Here is a 22487-nt window from a genome sequence, read left to right as displayed (position 1 = left end):
TGTCTCATACGTCCATTTTTTTTCCACTTCTCGCTTCGTTAGTAGCGTTGATATGAGTGCGGACAGCATCTTTCTATAATAAACATGTGTTACTTGTATTATTTCTAATATATATTTATATTTTGAACCCTAAAGAAGACAGTTCTACTCTATTCATGACAGACAAAAAACTAAGAATTTCGCATGTTGAGCTCTTGAGCCAAAACTTTTAAATTTGCTATGTGAATCAATTATTCTGCATAAAAAGTGTGGGACCGTCAATCTCCAAGACTTAGCTTGATGTGTATTATCGTTTTCCTTTACTGCGAGACCAATATTGGTCGAGTAGCTGAGCACTGGTAGTTTGACCCGGGATATTGCTATTCCGACGAGCGGTTTGGCTATACAGACGTTTTAATAATATATTATCCTTCCAAATTGCAGAAGAGCTCCAAATTGCAGTAACTGTTCAGGAAGATAAGTGTCAAAAGAAATTTTGATCATGTATTAAAAAAACTTTTAGACTACATTTTAATTTAATTTTTTCGCAAGCATATCCCAAAAGGTTCAGTTTTGATTGTACTTTGACAAACTTAGAGAAATTGTTGACAAGAAATCGAATTAAATCTATTTTATTCCTTTTCGTTTTGTAGCGTCTTTTTTATTTAAATTTTCAATATGCAAATTGTTTAAAAGACAAGCAAATCGCCTGTATGTTATATAGATTTAAATATTGTTCTTTGCTTATTATTTTAATTCCAAGTTTTTTGTATAATTTTCCTTTTTAGCTCATGCTAAGAACAATAGACTTTGTACTACTCGTTATAAAATGGTAACTTGTACTACTCGATACAAGATGGTAACTTTGTACTGCTCGATAAGAACAATACGACTGGATGGTAACTACTCGTTCTCGATGGTGACTTTGAAACTTTTATTTTAGCTACCCATTATTTTTTCGTTATTTCTTTTTTCTATAATTTTTATTTTTTCAGCCATCACCAGAACACGAATTAGGTTGAGTTTAAATGGTGAGCTCATTTTCAGTTTAGAGGGAGAGTTATGGCAACTCTTCAAAAACCTTAATTTCTGAGTCATTCCCCTATACGCCGATCTAAGTTTTTTAATTGATTTTTGAATGCTTACTATATAAGGCTAGAAGCCGCAATAACTGGAGCCGGGTTAATTAGGCATTGAAGTTTCTATTACAAAAGCAGTGCTCTTACTTACTGGTGGTGTGGTGGAGTATTTAATTATGGCAAAGCATGCTAGGGATATCTGCCTAAGGTTAGGAATGCCTTCGTGGAGGACTTTCTAAGGGAACTGGCTCGTAAACATGGGGAAATGCAAGGGAAATGCTCGTAAACATGGTTACACATGGGGAAAACCGTGAAAACACCCATGCAGCCAGCCCGTTCGCGGGATTCGAACCTCAGACCGAACTACCAGCGTTCAGTGACTTTACCGCTCGACCGCTGGTGGGCCTCTTACTTACTTACTGACTGAACGAAGCTGTAGCAAACAGGACTGCACAAATCAACTCTATTTGCTTGCGTCTGTTCTTACTTTACTAATCTTGCTGCTTCTGAATGAATACGTCAAAGTTCACAAAACAACCTCGTTGTTGTCTGCCTTATTTTATATGAAACATATCCATTTTAAAGCCTAATCTCTGGCTCCACGTAAAAAGGTAATTTATCGCCCATTCTTAATTTTTTTCCATGAAATAACAGTGGACACAGATGAAGGTTTAAAACAAACTCTTTCATTAGTTTTCATGCTAAGAAATTTGCATAGCTCGTGTACCACCTAAGAAATTTACACAGCACAAGACCTCCGTTGCTTGCTGGATTAATAAAATATAGGAGTTAAAGTAAAACTCAGCAGGATAATCACAAAGTAAGCATGTAAGTTTTGGCCCAGGCCTTCGCCTGATGAGAGCAAACGCGGCTACCAAAGGGAAAATGAATTAAAGCAAATTTAGAGACTGGGTGAAAATGATATGGAGATTCTCAACAGTTCTTACCATAAGCTCTCTCTTAAGTCAAGAACTCTGTTCTTATGTAGTACATAAACTAATTTTTATCCTGGCGAGAATCGATGCAAGTAGAAGTGGTAGTTTGGGAAAAATAAAAAGCTAATGAGCTAATAAAGATAAAATGCTGCAATTCAATGTATTGATGTTATTGTTGTTGTGACTTAACTCGCTATCTGATAGTAACATCAAAATAAGCCCACGAAATTCATCGTGGCAAGGAGTACATGATTGCGCCTGTCGGTAACAAGAGCGATGAGCACTGTACAGGGTTTGCTCAATTTCACCTTCAATTTTGATGGAGAGCATCCTAGGAGACGAATCCGACGAAAGAGGGGTGGCTGGGAGTTCTCTACCCCGCTTTCCATATCCCCAACCTATCTAAAGAACTTTCGGCTTGTCTTTAGGCTGCCCCATGCCGCGCAGACACTATACATTTACAAATATTTATGCCTTCTCCGGTATCCAAACCATATACCTTCGGTACGGCAGTCAGCGTCGCTAATAACTACCCCGATTGGGTAGCATGTAATGCATTAAATATTATTTTATCCAGTGTCGAACTTTTCTTGTTTAAATAATAAAATAATACGCGAGAAGTTTCTACAATTAGAATAAAATTATAAATATTTTGTTAATATCCTTGAGACGACTATTTTAACGCGTTTCTATGAAAAATATCTTAATTTGAAGAGTTAATAACTTAAACGTTTGCATATTTAAGCGCCCGAATGAAACAGCAAACAATGTATCAAATTAATCATACATGAGATATTATATATGGGAATTATATGCCTATAGAGCCAAATATCTTCCTCATATCCCGAAGCTTCCTACTATGATTAAGCTATTCCCAGTACGAATTGACGTCATTGTGCAGTGAAGAGTATAATCAGTGCAAGATCAAGCTTCAGTAGTAGAAATATTCGATATCTCACTTCAATCCACTCTCAGTATTCTGTGGATGGTAGTTAATGAAAACTGCTTGACATTTAAGCACGCATTACACACAGTGCGCCGTTTACTCAAATTAGGAATGCGCAGTAATATTATGCCGATTTTCACATGGCAAAAATTCATTTGGAATGATGGGACTCAGCACATAATCTCAGCTTAGGAATGTTCGTCTCATAATCACAAAACAGATTGTCTGTTGCGTATTTAAATACATTTCTACGCAAGGTATAATAGCAGAATACAAACTAATTTGTCACCGTTTAATTAAAGGCACTGAATATTATAATGTCTTCTAGAATTCGATTTTCAAATATAGCAGCTTGGTGCTTTATGTTCTAAAATTTTCTAAAATTGTAAAATTTGTTGCTTTTAAGAAAATTTTACAAAAAAATTTGAATTTATTACATTTTTGTGAAAAAAAAATATTTCAAATAAAAGTGCTCTTGTACAGCATTTAAAATGGACCTATCCAGTAACCCGCTGGGTGTCGGAACAGTTACATTGCAGAACATATGGGATAGAAGTTCTGTAGAATATTTTGGAGTTTGAGAGCCATAAATTCCTGGGAAATAAAAGGCTGCTACACTCCAAGTCAAACATTGAATCTCCAAATAATTCGCTCAACATGGTAACCGTTGAAGTACCACAGCATAAGGGAAGAACCCATAAATTTCCCTACATTTTCCAACTTAAAGACAAATAGAGCAAATAGAGCTCAAACAATTCCAGTCGGTAGATAAAGTTATACTGATGCAGTTTTATTCCACAATAACTCTTTTGGCTTAAGACGTGCAGAAGTGAAGAGTTAGAATAATTTTTCACGCTGTTGAATAACAGGATGGATATATTGGCAATTGCATTACTAACGACACCCACTGTGGTTGAGCAGATAACGCCACTGAATACTAGATCGGATTTAAATTCTAGCAAACAGAATTGTTGACTGGCCATTTTCGTAATTTTCCCCATGAATTACGCAAATCAAACCAGTTTTTCCTTAAAACATCCTCCACGAAGGCATCCTTACGTTTTCAGGTATGCTCACATTTTTGTCTTAATTAAATGAGCTACCAACGTTAAATGCTAGGAATTTTCAGAAGCAATTAGGAAACCTTGCATAACACTACTAAACTTTCATCCTATTTTCTCCGATGTAGGGAGAAAAATCTGTCTAGTTAATTATTTTCATGCCTTCCTCTCATTTTTACCATATAATTTTAGTAAATACACTGAATGTGTGCTTGAGGAAATTATATATAGAGAATATGCAGACCAAAACCAGGTTGTCTTAAAAGTTTTAAAGGGACAGATGTTACAATAATTTAGCCAAAAAGCTATCTGGAACGCCAGATGCAAAACTTTTATTTTCTCTAAAGTGAAATCCAAGATTTTGCACTATGCATGTAAGTGCTATAAGTACTAAATAATTGTCTTTAAACTATCATTAAAATTTTTGACTCCTTTTTAGTTATAGTTCTGAAAGGAGTAGTAGAGTGTCTTTACCATCTGCTATAAAACTTTCAAAGCGCACATATTGCTCTTAATCGAAAGATCGATATAACTTGACTCAACGAAGGAGGGAGAGAGAGAAGAAAAAAGAAGAAAATCTGTTGCATCATTACTTTGTTTCTAGTTCTTTAAACTAAGACAATTTGCAGCAATATCTGCAAGATAATGCCCTGGTATTTGTACATAATATCGAAAACTCACTAATCCTGCTGTGCAAGGAAAGGCAACACTTATTTTAACAAAATATTTATATAAGCATACAGGATCAGACAGTAAACAGGTAGTAAACTTACAAAGCAGTTACAAGCAATAAACAAGAAGTTTTGTAAATATCGAATAACCTGTGAACAGAATAATGTTAAAGCTGCATGCTGTTAACTGCGATGCCATTTGCGGTCTTTGATTTTGTTTCTTACAGATCTTGCCGCCATGAGGTAACACTCAATTTAAATATTTTATGGCAAATTTGAACGTTTTGTGTTTATATCATTTATTCTCAGGATTGATTTAAAATTGAGTCTTCAGATTCAAATATAAGGGTGTTTCAGCAAATCGCTTACAAACTTCCAGGAGAGATAGAATACACCTAGACGATGGTAAAATACATAACAATGCATGTTCGGAAACGCTATCCTGGCGCAGTAGTGCCGACACAAAACACAAGAAAGGAAGTACACGATCAGGATGAGAATATATGTTTCTTATGCTTATTGCAGGGGAAACAAAGAAATAAGAACAAAAACAGAGGATCGTTATCAAAGAAGGTGTTCAAAATGAAGTTCAAAGCGCATTCTCAGTATGGGATCGGCAGGAGGTGGTCTTAGTATGGGCTCGGCATTGGCCAACAAGATTGCCAGATCTCCACTTGAACTGATTACTTCTTCTGGAGATACATCAAGACATTGGTGTAGTAAACCGCCGCTAGATGTGCTGAGGAACTTGTTGCATGCATCGTGGCAGCTGCGAACAGGCAACCTCTAATTAACTTTCCGAAAATTAGGATCTCCCCACCCCTAGAGCAATACCTTCGAGAACATTCTAGCCTATTACGTAACAGCTAGTATAAATAACGAATGAGCGCCTTTTTGCGAACAGAAGCTTCCCTCTCCCTGTGCTGTGAGAACCTATGCTGCTGCTCTCTTCCTTTCCTCTATGACGCAATACATTTAAAGTAATCTTATTTAGTAACGAATATTGATCTGCTTCTGAAATTGAAATAAAGATAGGGAATAGTAAAAAGTGAAATCCTGTATCTTCTTTGGATAACGCCTTATCACTCTGCTACAGAAATGCCTGGACTTTCATGCCAAGCTTCATCATTCATGTGCGACGACTGCCGTAGTATCTTTTGATAATTATGCAAAAAATTGAATTTTTGATTCGATATATATATATAAGTGTAGACCATCTAAAGTTAAATATATGTATACAAATACATAATATGTAAGTTAATATATATGTATATATAAAGTTAATTATATATGTATATATATATATGCAAAGTAAGATAAAAACATTTATCTAAGATATATCGAACCAAAAATTTAATTTTTTTGCATAATTAATAATTATCAAAACGTACTCCATAAAAATAAGTTCTTATAATCAGAAAAACATCCTTATTTCGTTCATTTTTAAAAGCTGAAGTGGGTCCTGAAATGGCTGTACGGAGTTATTTTCCGTTGCAGCGATATTTAGCCGTGCAATCTACATGAAACGTTTTGTACATTGTTACTGCCCTATGCTTATGAAGCTTATTTTAAGTAATATGTTATTTTTATGTGAATGCTTTTCCGTAATTTCTGTTTCTTCTGTCAACTTAACCAGAATGCAAAGTAGGCTGGAGTTAAATAGGAACGGAAAGCCTAATTTGCAAAGAGAATTTCGTAAACGCACCAGGAATTCAATTTCAATCGCGAACAACCCGTTTGCTAATTGAGCTGTTTTTTACCAATATTTCCTCGTCTTTGTTAGTGTTTTGCTTAAAGATAGGTTACAAACGGGTAAAGTCGGCATTTTAGGCGTTACATCCGTTTGGTATATTGTACATATTTAAGCGTTTATGTTTCAAAGATCCCGAAAATAACGGTGGACAAGTTTCTTTAATTTTTGCTTGCGTTTATAGGTCATAGTGTTAATAAAACGTTTAGTTCATTCGAACTTCTTAACTGGATGTCTTAGACTCCTGGGCTCCAAGTTTAAGTCCGAAGTGTATGTAGTAAGTTCAAACGAACAGTAGTTCCTAGATTCAGTTAGGTTTAACTTTACGAGCATTATGTGCTTTCGTATATTCATTTCATGTAAAGAGTGTATTAGCTCGTACTAAAAAGTCGTGAAAGATTTCCATGTACAGGCAGTCATTCAGCAAATCACTATTTGCTGTTGTGATTTGAGCGAAACAGAAGCTGTATAGAGCACATCTAATAGCGGATAAACCTTTGCGACTAGATTTAATCTATCTACTATCAGATACAGTTGCTTAAGCTGGTTACATGGCTGCCACAATTGCTGATGACGAAACTCTGCAAACAATATTAATGGAACGTTATATAATATGCATATGCTTACCGCTGAATCATTAAACGTATCGCGATTAATTATTATTATAACTAATAAGATAGAAGTATACAATGACAGATGAGTAATTTTAACATACAATATGTATTTAAGTGATGTTCAGTTCTCTAATCAGAAGAGGGCGTTTCTTTTTAAAAAGATTATTTTTAAATAAAAATTCGCCATTTTAGGAAACTTACTGAGTTAACGACAAATTTATTTTAGTACAAAATTGAAATTTTAAGTCCGGAGGTTTATTCGAAAGTATAAATATGACATCAGGAATCTCAGATCATGATATGTCAAAAGCAACATTACTAAAATTTCAGTTCTTAGAGTATGTTAGGTTAGATTCAGCACTAATTGAAATTATTACAAAAAAATTTTAATTGGCCATATAAAGTGGAAGCATACACTTTGCTATCTTCGAAATAAAAATAATTGTATTAAAATTTTCAGCCGCTATACTTACACTTTTAAGGCTTCAACATATTCAGAATTTTTTCTTTGAGCTTCAATTTTGATACCCATAGCAGTCTCTGAAAATAATACATATATGAAACGCAATATTAAGAAATTTTTCATGAAAATGCATGTTAAAAAATATTTCCATTTCTTGGCTGATGAAAATGAAGTATAAAATGCAGATGTCTAATATGAAGCTTACTTAACTTTTATCCGTGGGCCATAGGGATAAATGCTAGACACTTTGGAGCCATTTAGGTGACTATTTTAGCCAGAAGGAACAGGAAAACAAATCGATGGGGTAGTTCACATCCAGCTCCCATATCAAATAGCAAATTTGAAACCTAAATCGTTGGCTAAAATTCTTTGAGCTTTAATTAAAGTAGTGAACATGAGGGACGTATATGTCCCAGCCTTCTTCCCAAAACAGGGATTAAAACCTTTGCTGTAATTTCATTGAAGGCATGCGGAATATAAAAGAAAAAAGATATAATCATTTTACGCAGATTAACCAAACAGAAATCTCTGCTCATTTTCATGACAGAATAGGTACCATTATTTTTGTAATATCGTCATTACGTAAAAATTCTTATATTTTTGTAAGATTTTACATAAACTACATACAACTTTAAAAAGAATTTTTGACAGCAACACAAATAATTGCTGTTATGATAAACTAAATTTTATCAAGAATATGTTAAGATACTTAAATAGGACAAAGAGCATAAGGGCATCTGCATAAAGGTAGAGACGCCTTAGTGAAAGACTTCTAGGGGAAACTATCTTTTATTCACGTTACACGTGAAAAATCATAGAAAAAGAGTCATACAAGCAGCCCTTTTGCCTGGGTTGGAACCCAGTTCGAACTGCAAATATTCAGCGGTTATAAATGACGATTTTTTTATTTATTTTAGATGTTATTGCAGCTTTTTTTACGGTTTTGTTTTTCTGAATAGCTTAAGGTATGTGCCTACCCTAAATTCGTCGTTTTGGTGAAAATTTCGAAATTTTTGTTTATTTATTCATTCTATAGGCCATACATTTAGGTTTCCAAAAATGCTTTATTTTTGTTTTTACGATAGCTAGAAGAAAAGTTATAGTATAAAAAATAAACCGGAAGTGAATTTTTGGATGCCAGAAGTTGGCATTTAAATGGTCATAAAAATGTAAACAATAAGTTTAAACAACTATTTTCTAATTATTAAACAATATAAAAGCTGTAAAAGCAACACGTCTTTCACTGTGTGACACTTTGCTGATAAAATGCCTACATGGAAGACTCAAAACAATAGTGAGTGTTTTAAATAACCTTTTGAGGACTATTTTACATAAAGAAACTTTTGTCCAACTGAAAACATTGCTTTTAGGTGTACATATTGCTGTATTATTATTTAATTCAAGATATTTAGGACTTTTACCTATTTTCAGGTATATAGAAATAGAAATTAATCCCATTATGCTTGAAAGCTACATGGGAGTAGACAAACAGCGAATTCAGAAATCGAAACGCCAATCTCTACAACCAACAAAGGTATCCAGAAAAATGCTTAAATAAAGTCAAAATTAGTTAAGAATGAAGTAAAAGAGGGCCTAACATACAAATACGACGATTTTTAAAGGTCTAAAGTGGCTACAAATTTTTTTGTGCTGTATTAAAATTTTTAAATGCATTTTCTGAGAAATTGTGTTTTTCGTTACTTTTGATTGCAATTACGTTAATTTCTCAAAATGTATTTAGAATTTTTTTTTATTAAAAGAAACTCAACAAGTTCCCTATGTACCACATTTTATGCTAAAGACATCTTTAGCTGTGTTCTGTAGCAAAATCTGAGCTCTTTGTATTTATTTATTGATTTTATTGACAGTATTTTGAAGAAAAGAGGATTTTTTGGGGTTTTAATTTTGCGGTTTTGTACTAAGCTTTGAATATTTCAAAACATTTCATAAGTACAGCACATCTTTTGCTACAGAACACAGGTAATTATGTTATTTATATACTGTGTAAAGATTATTGAAGTGTAATCATTAGAATCTATTATAGGAGATCTGGCGTAAATGAAAATTTTCACTAAAATTTTACTAAATATTGCCTATATTTAAAAAAATTAATGAAGCGTTTTATAAAATCCCATTTAAATTCATAGTTTTATATCCCATCTTACTCAAAAACAAGTGTGTTTAATTAAAATTTTATGTATTTAAAAAAAAGTGCTTCGTATGTACACACATACCTTAAGGTGTCGAATTTCAAATGTTCCGTGCAAAGTAGTATATAGAATGTCTTACTGTAAGAGTATATGATATTTAACATTCTGTTGTCCTAAGTTCCAGTTGGACGCAAAAGAGTCGCTGAATGGTTATGAGATATTGTTTTTCAGTTCTATACATAATGCTAAACGTTCTACTAATTACATTATAAGTAATAAAAAATTGTCAATAAATAAATTACATTGTATAAATGTTTAATAAATATTTACTTACATATACTTGTAGCATTATATAATATTAAAGCAGTAAAAAAAACATTCCTTCAAAATAACTTTGGAATATGAGATGTACCTCTTAAACAGTAGCATTATATGCAGCTACCTCAGCAGGTAGCGGCGTTATAAGTAAGAAAATAATTTTATTACAAAATGACAGTGCCTTGTTGTAATATTTCAGTTACTTTTTTAAAGAATTAGAAAGTAATTAAATTATATTAATTGCATATTTGCAATAAGTGTGTAAAATACAGTCACTGGCCTTTTAGGTTATTTTTTATAATCTAATTCCAATTAAGCCAGTGTGTTAGTTAAATACTGGTAAAGGGAGAGCGAGGATTTGACAATGTTCAAAAACGTACAGAAACGTATTTGAAGGATAAATAAATATAAAATGAACTGTGTATAAATAATAATTAAACAGACCACAGAGTATATCCAAGGTGCACAGCGTGATTGGTTGTACTATGTCGACCACTTGTCCAGTTTTTTCCTCTAGCACTTGGAGAAGTACTTTGGATTGTTCATCGATGACTGGTTGAAAATCACCCAGAATACGAAAATGGAATGCTGGTGTCAGTAGCTTCCGACGAGCTCTCCATTTTTGACCACAGCTGACAGGATAAAATATTGTCAGAAAACAACAGTTTAATCCATAAATTAATGGCATAAAGAGATTTTAAGCAAAAGGTTTTTGAAGATAGATATTGGTGAAATGTAAATAAAATTATTAGATATTTTCTGCGTTGAATAATATGGAGTAATTAATTGAGAAATCACATTTTGTTCTTTATCATATTTTATAAGACAAATGCGTCGTTTTCCAGCATACAGCTTACGAAATTGTTTGTTGCCATGCACCATACTGTATTTAATTCATTTTAATTATTCTAGCTACTGAATTTCATGTTCACTTAAAATTCTAATTCCCTATAATTCAAGCTCGAATCCTGAACAGATCCTTCATTTTAACCAGAAATTTTGAAGCAATATTTATTTATTTTAGTGAAATTATTTTATTGTACATCTTTATAATTTGATGATGGAATTAATTTCATTGCTAAGAGGGGATATGAGCAAAAAATCCTCAAAATAATTTCCGTTATAAATTTAAAAAAATTACTGGCTTTTTAAAGATTTGCGTAAAATATTGTCACCGCAAATCGCATAGGTGTTAAATTACAAAGAAAAAGAGTTCAGAAAAAGAGGAGCCAAATATTTATGTCAAGATCTTATCCAAACAAACAAACGAACAGAAAAAACAACATAAATAGAGAGTAAAAAACATGTTTACTTTCAGGTGTTAAATTTAAAAAAAAAATGGCTCAGAGAAAGGGAATTAAATATTTATGTCAAGATCTATCCCAATAAAAAAATGAGCAGAAAAATTAACATAAATAAAATACAGAGTAAAACACATGTTTACTTTCTGATTGGGATTATTTTATAATAAACGTGGACTTTTTGGATGTATTTCAAGTATCTTTATGCTATACAGTGACAAACATAATAAGAAAAGGAAAAAATATCATTTTAAGCATCAAAAGCTATCTCGCTACCTTAAATAAGTACTTTTGTTTCATCACTTGTGCTGTGTTTTAAAAACTCAATTTCAAAGAAGGAAAAAAGAAAGAATATAAAAATATTTTTGAAAATTCTGCTACATTTTCCTGTGTTCTAAAAACTCAGGAAAAGAATTATGACTTAAAACGTCAAAGTAGAGAATGAAGGAGAAACGGGTGTAACATACAATAACTTAATCGAGTATTTTCGAGATAGAGAGCATTGTAGGAAAGTTAGCAGTGTTTAACCTTGCACTTACAGTCACGCAATGGCGATATATTAGCACGCTACTGTGAAGAGCAAGCTGGTAACGATTCTAGTTTCCTGTACCAACATCAATAGCTATCTAATTTGTACAACAAATGCCCATACACGCAATGCAGGGAAGGAAGCCATAAACGATGGGTGTATTATTAGGCAACAGTAGCAGCCCTTTTGTGCACTATTTCCCTGTTTCCTTTTCGACTATTTTTCCTAAAATGAGTGCACGCAACTTTGTGAGAGTTCCAGGAGAAAAATAATTGTTGCCACATAAAATTGATAAATGTTGTAAAGCGTTAATTTCATTACAAGCTATAAAAATTTCTTTGTTTCCTTTCCGGTTTACTTTGTTTGATGATTTACGTCACACAATTTAGCTGTTTCTCTTCTAACCAGCGATTGATTAGATTAATAAAAACAAAAGAAGGAATTATTTGAGTATTAACTGAAATACAGCTGACATATGAAACTTGGATAACTGTTGAAATGAAATAGGCCTTAGTTGCCAAGCATTTAAAATAGTCCAATAACAAAATTTTCTTGCCTTAATTTAAGTGCAGATAAAACAACAGATCAGTTGGAAAATCTTAACGAATCAATAGAAATAAAATAGCTCAAATAAAAAAGATAATAAAGCAATAAAAAATATCTAAAATTGAATTGGCAATTTCATCTTTCCATTGATGATAAATATTTTCATTATAATGTGGCAACTCCTTTCATAACTTTGACTGTTTGTGCAGGAGGTTACTCCTGCACAAACTGGGCATATTTCACAGACGGTAAGCATACTTGATTCAGATGTGGAGAAGAAAAGCAATTTTCTCTGGAATCAATGATACTGGAACAAATTAAAATAAAAAGCAATCCAAATGAATTCAAATTCTAGATTTATAGTTTTATTATCAAACTAGAAATTAATTAATGCATTTTTTAATATGAAACAATAATACCAATATTAATTTTTTTTTTCATTGGCTTGCACTTAGCCGATTTAGTCTTGGCAACTACTAAGGCAGGAAGTGGTGACTACTTTATTGTGAAAGAGCCTAACTGGTGAACTACCGTTGCTTCCTATGAAGGGATGAACAATTACAATCATACTTTTTCCGGGAATCGAACCCGGGCCCTTTGGTACTTCAGCAGCTGCAATTCTACTATTTTAATTACATGCAGTTTTCCGTTTCTAATTGCCCAAAGTAGTGCGTTTGATAAACATTGTACACTCTTATTAGGAAACTATTGCCATGCTGTGTGATGCCTTCACATTCTCTGAACTCATACCACTGCCTTAGGGCAGTCAGAGGCTTAGAGCATCACAGCCCCAGAATCTTATCGTAACGGTATTTATTATTTTTTCTCTTTACCGCGTACCTTCGAGTTGTACCTGGAAACACATCAAGCTAGCACCCCGAGCTAAGGAGCTCGAATTGTGCCACGCATTGTGCATTTTTGCATTTTTCAACTTTTCTGTTTCGACAAACCTAATTACTATACGATACACTTCCTTCATAACTCTTAAGCTTCAGCAGAATTATTATTTGTGCGCATAATTAAAGCAAAAAAATCATATAATATTAATATTTAGGTTTAAATTTATGCTGTTAATTTTATTTTGCATCTAAGTGTGCTAAAAATATTTTTTTTTTTTTAGTTCGGTATATAAACAATTTAGAAATGTTTGTTGAAGTTTTTTTTCATGTATTTCAGAATTACGTTTTAACGTCAGAAGAATATGATACTCAGATTAGTTAATTATGGGTTACTTTTCAAAGCAATTGATTAATTATTAAATTCACGGAATTTCTTTATTTATTTTCAGTAGAATTATTACTTTTATTCATAATTTGCACAGCATTCCTCAAACGGTTATAACGAAAATTTTAACTGAATTACCTTGAGATATGTACATAACTCATAATAACAGAATAGAATATGCATAAACAGTAAAATTACTTACCTAGTAATAAGGCCTTCTTTGAACCAATAGTTAAGAAACCCATACATGAAAGTCTTTTTAAGTATGGTGTTGCTATTCAAAACGACCTGAAAACAGTTACTGAGGTTAAGGGCAAGTGTAAACAAGGAAACGTAGTAACATTTTTACAGTTTCAAAGATTGCCTTAGAAAATTTCTAATTTCTAATGCCTCTGGTACTGTTTCTTTAATCGCTTCTTAACTGGAGAACAAATAATAGTTAGAAATAAGTATGTTTTAGATCTTGACTTTTGTCTGAAACAATAACACATTAGAAACTTTCAATTATGCAACTCGACCATTTTACGCTTGACAGAACATTCCACGGCATTCTTATAAAAGCAGAGGAAAAGAAACCTTTGTATTTAATTTAACAGAATGACATTCTGCTTTTGTGCGTATATAACGGTAAATCTTCAGCTTCCTTTTATTCAATATATGCGTTATAAATGTTAATATGTTTTCCACTAACGACATAACAGTATACTTTAAAGCAATAAGAAACATATATTTTGCAAAAATATGGAACTCTGTTAAATCTTATCGTTTCAGATTCAAGCAGTTAAATGGTTCGATACATACTGATTTCTCGATGTTTCACCTATGTATTGTGAATAAGAACCGGGAACTATTAGAGTATCTTGCATTAGAACCGCTTCCCCCAAACCATGACATTTTCTACTTTCAAACAGCATAGTACACTTTGCTGACCAGACGGGGAAGTGGTAACTATCATTTGAATTACCGGATTCACGATCTGAGGAAGACGTACTATCGGGCCTGAACCCCTTGATGCCTCCGTATTAGGCTGGAGGTGGTCATCAGGCAAAAGTGTCCACTTGAGAGCTAAAAATCTCGCTACACCGTCTGCTCGTCCCACACTTATGGGCGACGGATTAAAAGTACTCTCTCCTCATGGCTGAACAGTTCGACAAGGGTCACCACTCCCTGCGAACTGAGACCACCATGAGGTGTGGTCCTATGAGCCTGGAAGTTTAACGGCCGTTGGAACGCCCCCGCCAGTACTACACGGGCAGTCCACCGGCTGAGGGTTTGACATAGAATACAATGATGACCACGGACTGCCCGTGGCATGCACTGCTACCAATACCGTGGCTTTGAACGGAATTCAGGTCAAGAGGCAAAGCCACGCCCACTACCGATACCACCAGCACAGTGGCCTATAGCCTTCCCTCCCCTTGGTCCAACTGTACAGACGGTCTTCCCTCAGGGTTTTGGAACCGCCAAGCTCGTAATGCTTTTTCCCTGGAGGATATAGAATCCAGCCAGTTGTACCACAGGGTGTAAGGGGAAGTGATAAGTGACTCTGACTGCCATACCAAAGGGTCCAGGTTCGACTCTCGCAGGAGGCATGGATGTAAATTGCCTCTCCCTTCATAAGAAGCAACGGTGATCTACCTATTAGATGTTTGAATAAAAAGGTGACCAACGTTTCCGGTCTTAGTAGCGGCCAACGCCTAAAATGGCCATTGAGAGATAAAAAGAACTTTGCAGTACCAAAGATCGTAATCTAACTTAACCTGAAAGATTTTTATTTGATAGTTTACTTGTAAAAGTACTTAATTTACTTGTAAAAAACTATATAATGGTTTTCTTCATTTAAGAACTGGATGGCCACCGGTAGCCTAGCAGAAAGACCTCTGAACACTAGCAGTTCAATTCCAGGTTCAAACGGATCGCTTGCAACAGAGGTTTTGTGTTTTTCTCCGTATAACTTCGTAGAAAATCTCCTAAAGATATTCCTCCATGAAGCCATCTCTCGTTTTATGCAGATAGCCCAAGTAAGTTTTGCCATAATATAAATAATCCGATCAGCATCTCGTTTGTTGCATTTTATAAAAAAATAACTTCAAGAAAAATTCATTGCTTAGTTTTAAATACTCTTTTTATTGTTAAAAATATTTCATTTAATCCCATTTCGAACAATCATTTTTCCAACGAAACTTTATAATGTTATATTTAGTAGAAAATAATTAACTAATGTTATTATTTAAATCTTGTAATTTACAACCACAAGTTTTAAAAAAGTTGTTGAACATAAGTAACTTAAAGAATGGTATCATAAGAAATATATGACAAAGAATTGTTCGAATTAATTTTCTAAAAGAAGATACTTTATTGTGACATCTGACTTAACTTCTCTCTCTCTACTATGACACACGGTCCAAGAGGTAATGTCAATAAAAGCATCTTTTCTGGCAACTGTACAGTTATCTTGTAATCGGTTTTTTAGGATGGTTGACGGGATTTGGTTTCTACAAAAGTAATGATGTATGTGACATTTCTTTCATGGATTACATTTTTGGGTCTGTTTCTTTTACGTTTGAACTGCCATCTTAAGCACAGTAAGATGAGCAACGTATGCGGGGAAATGGATAATCGACTTGACGTCTGTTGCATTCGAAAAGATATATATAAAAAAGTTATTTATAAGATACGAAAAATAAACATGAACAGTGGGATTTTTTATTAGCATGTCAGAAACAGATCTTTACATCTTTTCCCATTCAAGTGCACTTGAAAATGAAAACATGACGGTTGCTTTTTCTTTCTCAGAAGTGCTCAATACAAGGCGTCCAGTCTCTGTTTGGCAAAGTAATATTATAAATTTATTCAAAAGATACTTTTGAAAACAACACATATAAGCTGATCTCACGCATTTCGGCTTTAAAAATGTAGCTATACAGGTTACATTTACTTGAATTTAGTTCTGGAGTTGTGCTTCCAATTGCAAAACGTTTCACAAAATACAGAGTGGATAAGGGAACTTTATAAAACTATTAGTTTCAGTCTCTGGGGGGGGGAAGGTAGGATATATTTTTAAATGCTAAATATAATTTTGTATAAGATGAGTTGTTCAAAATGTCTAATCAATAAATTGTTCAATATATGCCTGCAAGATTTATTTTAGCTAAAACTTGAATTTTATGCTAATCTTGTTGTTGTCTTGTCCATGTATTTCATAAAGAATGATTGCCAGAGCTTCAAAGAGGTTGGACTTCTACTTCCATCTCGATTTCGAGGAAGAGTATATCGGGGGATGGTCCGAAGGCTCCTTCTTAACCTGTCTTCCCTACCACTGAACCATACGAGAAGATTTCGGCTCGTATTCAGAGTTCCTCATTGCCGCAAAGACATTTACAAAAATCCATGCCTTCTCCAGGATTCAAACCCTGGCCCTCCGATACCGCAGTGGGTTTCCCTAAACACTACACCATCTGGGCGGCATGCTAATCGTTTTCTGTATATTTTACTCCGCGAATCCAACAAAACGCAGATTGCTCTGAATTTAAATAGCAAGTGCTTTTTTGTAGTCTCGAAAGAGAGAGAGAGAGAATTGAATACTATCTATCCCTGAGACTCTGACATCTAGTTTGTTGAGTGATTTTGCATTTGTTAGTACGCAGAGCTAGAATCCATTATAGCTAAAGCTGACCAAGTGAGTCGACGAAAATAAACTCTGTGCTCTTCGTATTTGCGCTAGGAAGACCCCCTAAGAGGCAGTAGCTAGTATTTTCTAATTTTAAATTGTATCACAAGACATAGTTTTTATAAATCTTTTAACCAACTTTCGTATTATGCTCGAGATCTTGTAATTTAGATTTTTGTAAATTGCGAAGAAGAAAACTGTAAAACAGCGCAAAAGTCAACTGGCTTTAAATAGTTAGCTCATTAGGTTTCACCGTACGCGCCTTGGCAAGTTACATACATACAAAATCTTCAATACTTAATTAAAGTGCAAATTTCTTAGTCATATATCAGAATAGCTTATTTACTGATATCCTTTTTCTATTAATAAGCGGTTTTTTACAAAGTAATTTCAAACTGGTTTTGGTAACAACGTAACAGACGTTGCGGGTTTCGACTTTTATTGCTCTGTAAGAGATGAAAAAAAGCAATGGTTGTTAACTCCGTTTAATTGGCCCCATGACGCTATCATATTATTCCTGTGATTTGGATCATAATAATCATAAATTCTTGTAAATTATTAAATTGCTCTCATAAATTTACTTTAATTTTGTAAACTATCATCGAAGTCTATTACCGTTTCAATTTCTAAAATATAAATTATATTTGTATTTTTAGTATTTATAATAATTAATTAATTTTATAATAATTATTTTATATAATTATTGTATTAATATGTATACTTTTAGTAATTCAAAATAGTAAAAGAATTATATATATATTATTGTAGAGTGTTATTTTTATAATATATATAGTATATATTTTTAAAAATTTTCATTAAAAAGTCATTCGTACGAGGTTCACTGCTGTAAAGAAGCATTTTCATGGGTTTTACACAAATTTTGGTACATTATAAATCACAATACAATGTTATCTTTTCTATTAAAAAAACATTTGTTATTTTGTAAAAGATCTGCAATTAGAGGCTCGGCCAGGTTTTGATGTTTCCTAACTTCGAAAAACCTTGGTGGTCCCTACAGCGGAAAACAAAGTAAAAACAGGCATAAGATAATTAATCATCATTTGGATATGACCAACTGGGTTTCGTGTCTTTTTCCAGTTACCTCTTATGTAAGGGGAAGTGTAGGATATAATAGCATTTTCCTGTGCGTGGTTAGACTATATGAACTGCTGGCACGTTTGACTGCGAAGTGGAAGATATACGTGTCCGAACCCGGCAAAATCACAGTGGGTGTGGTGTTTTTAGTTCAAAGGGGCTTTGTCCCTGAAGGACTATTGTTTTCGTTTTGCGATTTTGGGTTGAATCACTATAAATGTCCGTTTCACTTTTCAAACTGTTGTCACCAAATGTTAGAGTCCTGCATTTTATTTGAAGAAATTAAATAATGAAAAATCTGCATAAATGTTCTCGCATTGTGATAAAACAACGGTACATAGAGCCATCGAATTTTGAATGACATGATCCTCCTACGAATATAGGCACGTGGAAGGCCAAATTCGAAATTTTGAATTTTTTTTTTATCGATTTCATATTTTGTAAAACTTTAAAGAATTTTTGATTAACAAAGTCAAGGATTTCAAAGCGAGTAATGGCAGCACTCTACGGGGAAAAAAAACATTTTTATCTCCAGCACCGCGGAACTGTGTATCGGAAATTCTAAAGATAGGCTCATTTTCAAATTATTTTGCGACATTGCTATTGAACTGAATTTTATGGTTTAAGTACGAAGAACATGATATTGAATAAATAAAGGTAACACACAAAACTTAAAAAAAAAACGCCCCTTTGAACGTAATTTAAAATCTGAAACCTTTCAGATATTTTAATTTTTTACTTTTTTTACTTTTTTACTTTTTTTTTCACTTTTACTGCAACGAAAAATGTACAGCCTTTTAAGCAGCGAATATTTTGACTAATTTTGAATCCAGACGTACATTTTTATTTTGACTTATCAAAACATAATGACATAATGTTTGTTTTTTACTAAGCGAATATTTGTTTTTACTGTAAGGAAGCGATATCAAATATTAAACTCATTCTTTTAAAAACTTGTATATTTCCACTGCTTAAAATAAAGTCATAGAATTCTAAGTAATATTTTAAGAAATTTAGTAAATAAATGTGCATGTTTAGGATCAATACTTACAAAGCTAAAGTTCTAAGTTCTAAAGCAGACAATGTTACGCAAGATGTACTTTTCTTCCACTAGGTATTTAATAAATCTCAATATTGTAACACTTAATTATTTTTCTTTTTAAAATATTTTGGAAGCAGGTATTGCTAAAATTGCCGTTTCGGATTTTACTTATTTTTATTTATCTCATCTAATTAAGGGAAGCATTTCTGACAAAATGGAGAATATTTATACACCGTGAAGAAGACTGGCATGGTACCGTTGAATTTCTAAAGCCTTTTATTAACCTTTTGAAATTATGTTTAACTGAATCGCAACGAACTTTATAACGAAAGTATATTTAAATGTTTTACTAAAATGAAACATTTTACTCGCTAAAATAGTGAAATGTAATGAATGCTCCTCAGTTAAACCAGCATACTCTATATCTCAGGAAATCTTTTACAATCAGTTGACGTCAATATGCTGTTATATGAATCTATAGTTGAATATTAATCAAACTAGAAAACTGTTTATTCATGTAAGGTCAATGGAAAGGTGTATTTTTAGCTCACAGAGCGTTAGCTCAGAAGGGCTATTAATTTCGTTTTGGCATTTTGCGTCGGTTCAATATAGACGGCGAATCACTTTTTAAATTGTTGCCGCTAAATATTAGATCCCTGCATTATATTTAAAGAAATTAAATAATGGAGAATCTATATAAATGTATGTTTCTCGTATTGTGGTAAAACAACGGTTCCTAGAGCCATCAAAATTTGAATAACGTACGTCTCCACCCGAATATGGGAATCTGGAAGCACAGATTTGGAATTTGGATTTTGTTTATTATCTATTTCATATTTTCCAACGTAAATCTGAGTTTTTGATTAAGAAACTCAACGATTTCGAAGCGATCAATGGCGACACTATACGGAAAAAAAAGTATAAAAGAAAAATTTTATTTCCAGCGCGCGAGACTGTGCATCGGAAATTCTAAAGACATGCTATTTTAAAATTATTTTGCGATATTACTGTTGAATTGAATTTTATGGTTTAGGTTCGAAAAACATGATATTTAATAAACAAAGGTAACACAAAAACTTTAAAATAATCCTCTTTGGGCGTAATATAAAATCTGAAAACTTTCTGACTATTATTTTTTCTTATGAATTACTTTTTCGCTATTTTTATTCATGAGCAATCATTACTACAATTTTCTGGTAGAAATGTTAATTACTTATCAATTAGTTAATTACTCCTGATTAATGAAAGGTTAGCAGATTTGCGCAAACATGTCTTGCAGTAACTGCTGATGGCTTAGCATCCTCAAACACGCTCATTTTCTAATCAGCTATATGAAAAGCTAGAATTAACCAACATTACCACTGAATCAATAGGAACACGACGTTCATTGGCGCCAGTTTAAATTGCAAAATCAATACAGAATTTCGTGTGTGTACACATAGAAGAGCAATGAGAGAGAGAGAAAGCTTTCTCATTGAAGGTTACGATTTAGCTTTATTTTCCCTCATTTCTGCAAATGGAAATTTCTATTGGGCGAAAATAAATGCACTTTGGAGTCCAGATTCTTCAATATATTCCCTTCAGTTTCAGCTTTATTGCCAGAAAATAGATGGCAGTGATATAAAGAAAATAAGTGAATCCATTTTGAATTTTAAATTTTGCCGTGGAAATTGAATCGAAAATGTAATTCAAGGCATTCAAAAGGGCAAAATAGATACTTGAGGACATGAGATACTTAGCGCATTTACTGAGATAAATATCAAATGGACGTGTTTAGAATAGCGATTTCAAAGCTTTTTCCTCCTGGAGAAGCCATTGAAATATTTTCCAGAACATACGGAACCCTTGAATTAAAGTAGTAGATCATCAACTAAATATTATGTTAACCAAAATATCAATCTGTTAAAAAAATTATTTGTAGGATTATTTTATTTTATCTAACATATTAATCAGGTCAGGACAGGAGTTAGTTGACGGAGCATGAGGAGGTACTTATAAAAGACACAATCACAAACCAATCGTACTATTATACCAGCCAATAATTTTTCTATTGTACAAGTAAACTTATTAAACCACCATTTCTCACGCATTTTCCAAGGTTCAAGGTTAAAGTCCCGGCGGGGGCGCTGCACACGTTTCACGTCTTCAGCTCCAAAACAATCTAATAACTCTATAAATGGCGCTCGAAATAAAAAGTGGTGAATGATAATTGAAGATTTTTTGCTCAACTGCCACTTTCTGAATCCCCGAGATACTGTCGGCCGAGAAAAGCCTAGAACATTAGTCGTTTTAGATATGCTAGAATCCATCTTCTTGCATCCACAATCTTCTCTTTATTTTTTCACTCAAATCTTTCTTCTTTATCATTTTCATACTCTTTACTGTGATAACTGTTTTTTCTCAAAATGAGTGTGTTTTGTACAAAATATTCCTGATTGTTACCTTATTTTAAATCACTTGCAGACTGGTCCACGTTGAAAGGAGTGTCTCTAATATTTTTGCCCACTCGATCGAGTGTATATAGTAAAAGACGACTTCATCCGATCAACGAAATTCAAGCTGATGATCTCACTTTTGTTCAAGCATCATTGCAGAGAACTTTAGAAGCAGAAAATATGTAAAAGTAACCCGGGGCTCAAATCTTGCAGTTGCTAGTTGGATGGTCTTACGTAGATTTCAAAAGCACGCACTAGGGAATGAGCTATTTCCTGCTATTAGAGTTATTCGATTTGGTCTTAAATCTCTTCTTGTTTACCCTAAATGAATTAGATGTTTATCTACTATATCGCAAAAATACGTATTATTAACTCTTAATAACAAAATATTGAGAACCTAATTTTACATCTAACACTGTGAAACTTCATTTTGAATTGTTTTCTCAAGGCTGTATTATAAAATCTTGCTCTTTGTACTGTAAGGTATTTTCTCGCTCCTTCCAGCATGCCTTCTTAGTGTAACAGTAGCACACTCAACGCGTATTGCAGAGGCCCAAGGTTCGAGTCCCGGCTAAGACACTGCTCATTTTTCAACTCTCCAGCTACAAAGTAATCTAATGACTCTACAAACCTATTTTTGTGATAGTGCTATATTTCGGTTCTGTAACGCACTATCATA

The 22487-nt window shown here is 33.3% G+C and overlaps 1 protein-coding gene across 1 annotated transcript in view; it reads right to left on the bottom strand.

The window, feature by feature from the left end:
• LOC118194682 (cytochrome P450 4c3-like) overlaps window positions 1–22487 on the bottom strand; it is a 105501-nt gene that overhangs the window by 56632 nt on the left and 26382 nt on the right. Inside the window, exons 3-5 of the mRNA XM_035365855.2 lie at window positions 13769–13854; window positions 10411–10598; window positions 7509–7575 (exon numbers count right to left, since the gene is read on the bottom strand). Coding sequence (XP_035221746.1) covers window positions 7509–7575; window positions 10411–10598; window positions 13769–13854 — 341 coding nt within the window. The remainder of the gene's footprint in view (window positions 1–7508; window positions 7576–10410; window positions 10599–13768; window positions 13855–22487) is intronic.

Source organism: Stegodyphus dumicola, chromosome 8 (genome assembly GCF_044657685.1).
Source record: "Stegodyphus dumicola isolate Sdum_Otavi_A_Nest chromosome 8, ASM4465768v1".
Classification (NCBI taxonomy): Eukaryota; Metazoa; Arthropoda; class Arachnida; order Araneae; family Eresidae; genus Stegodyphus; species Stegodyphus dumicola.
This window is presented reverse-complemented; position numbering and strand designations above follow the sequence as displayed.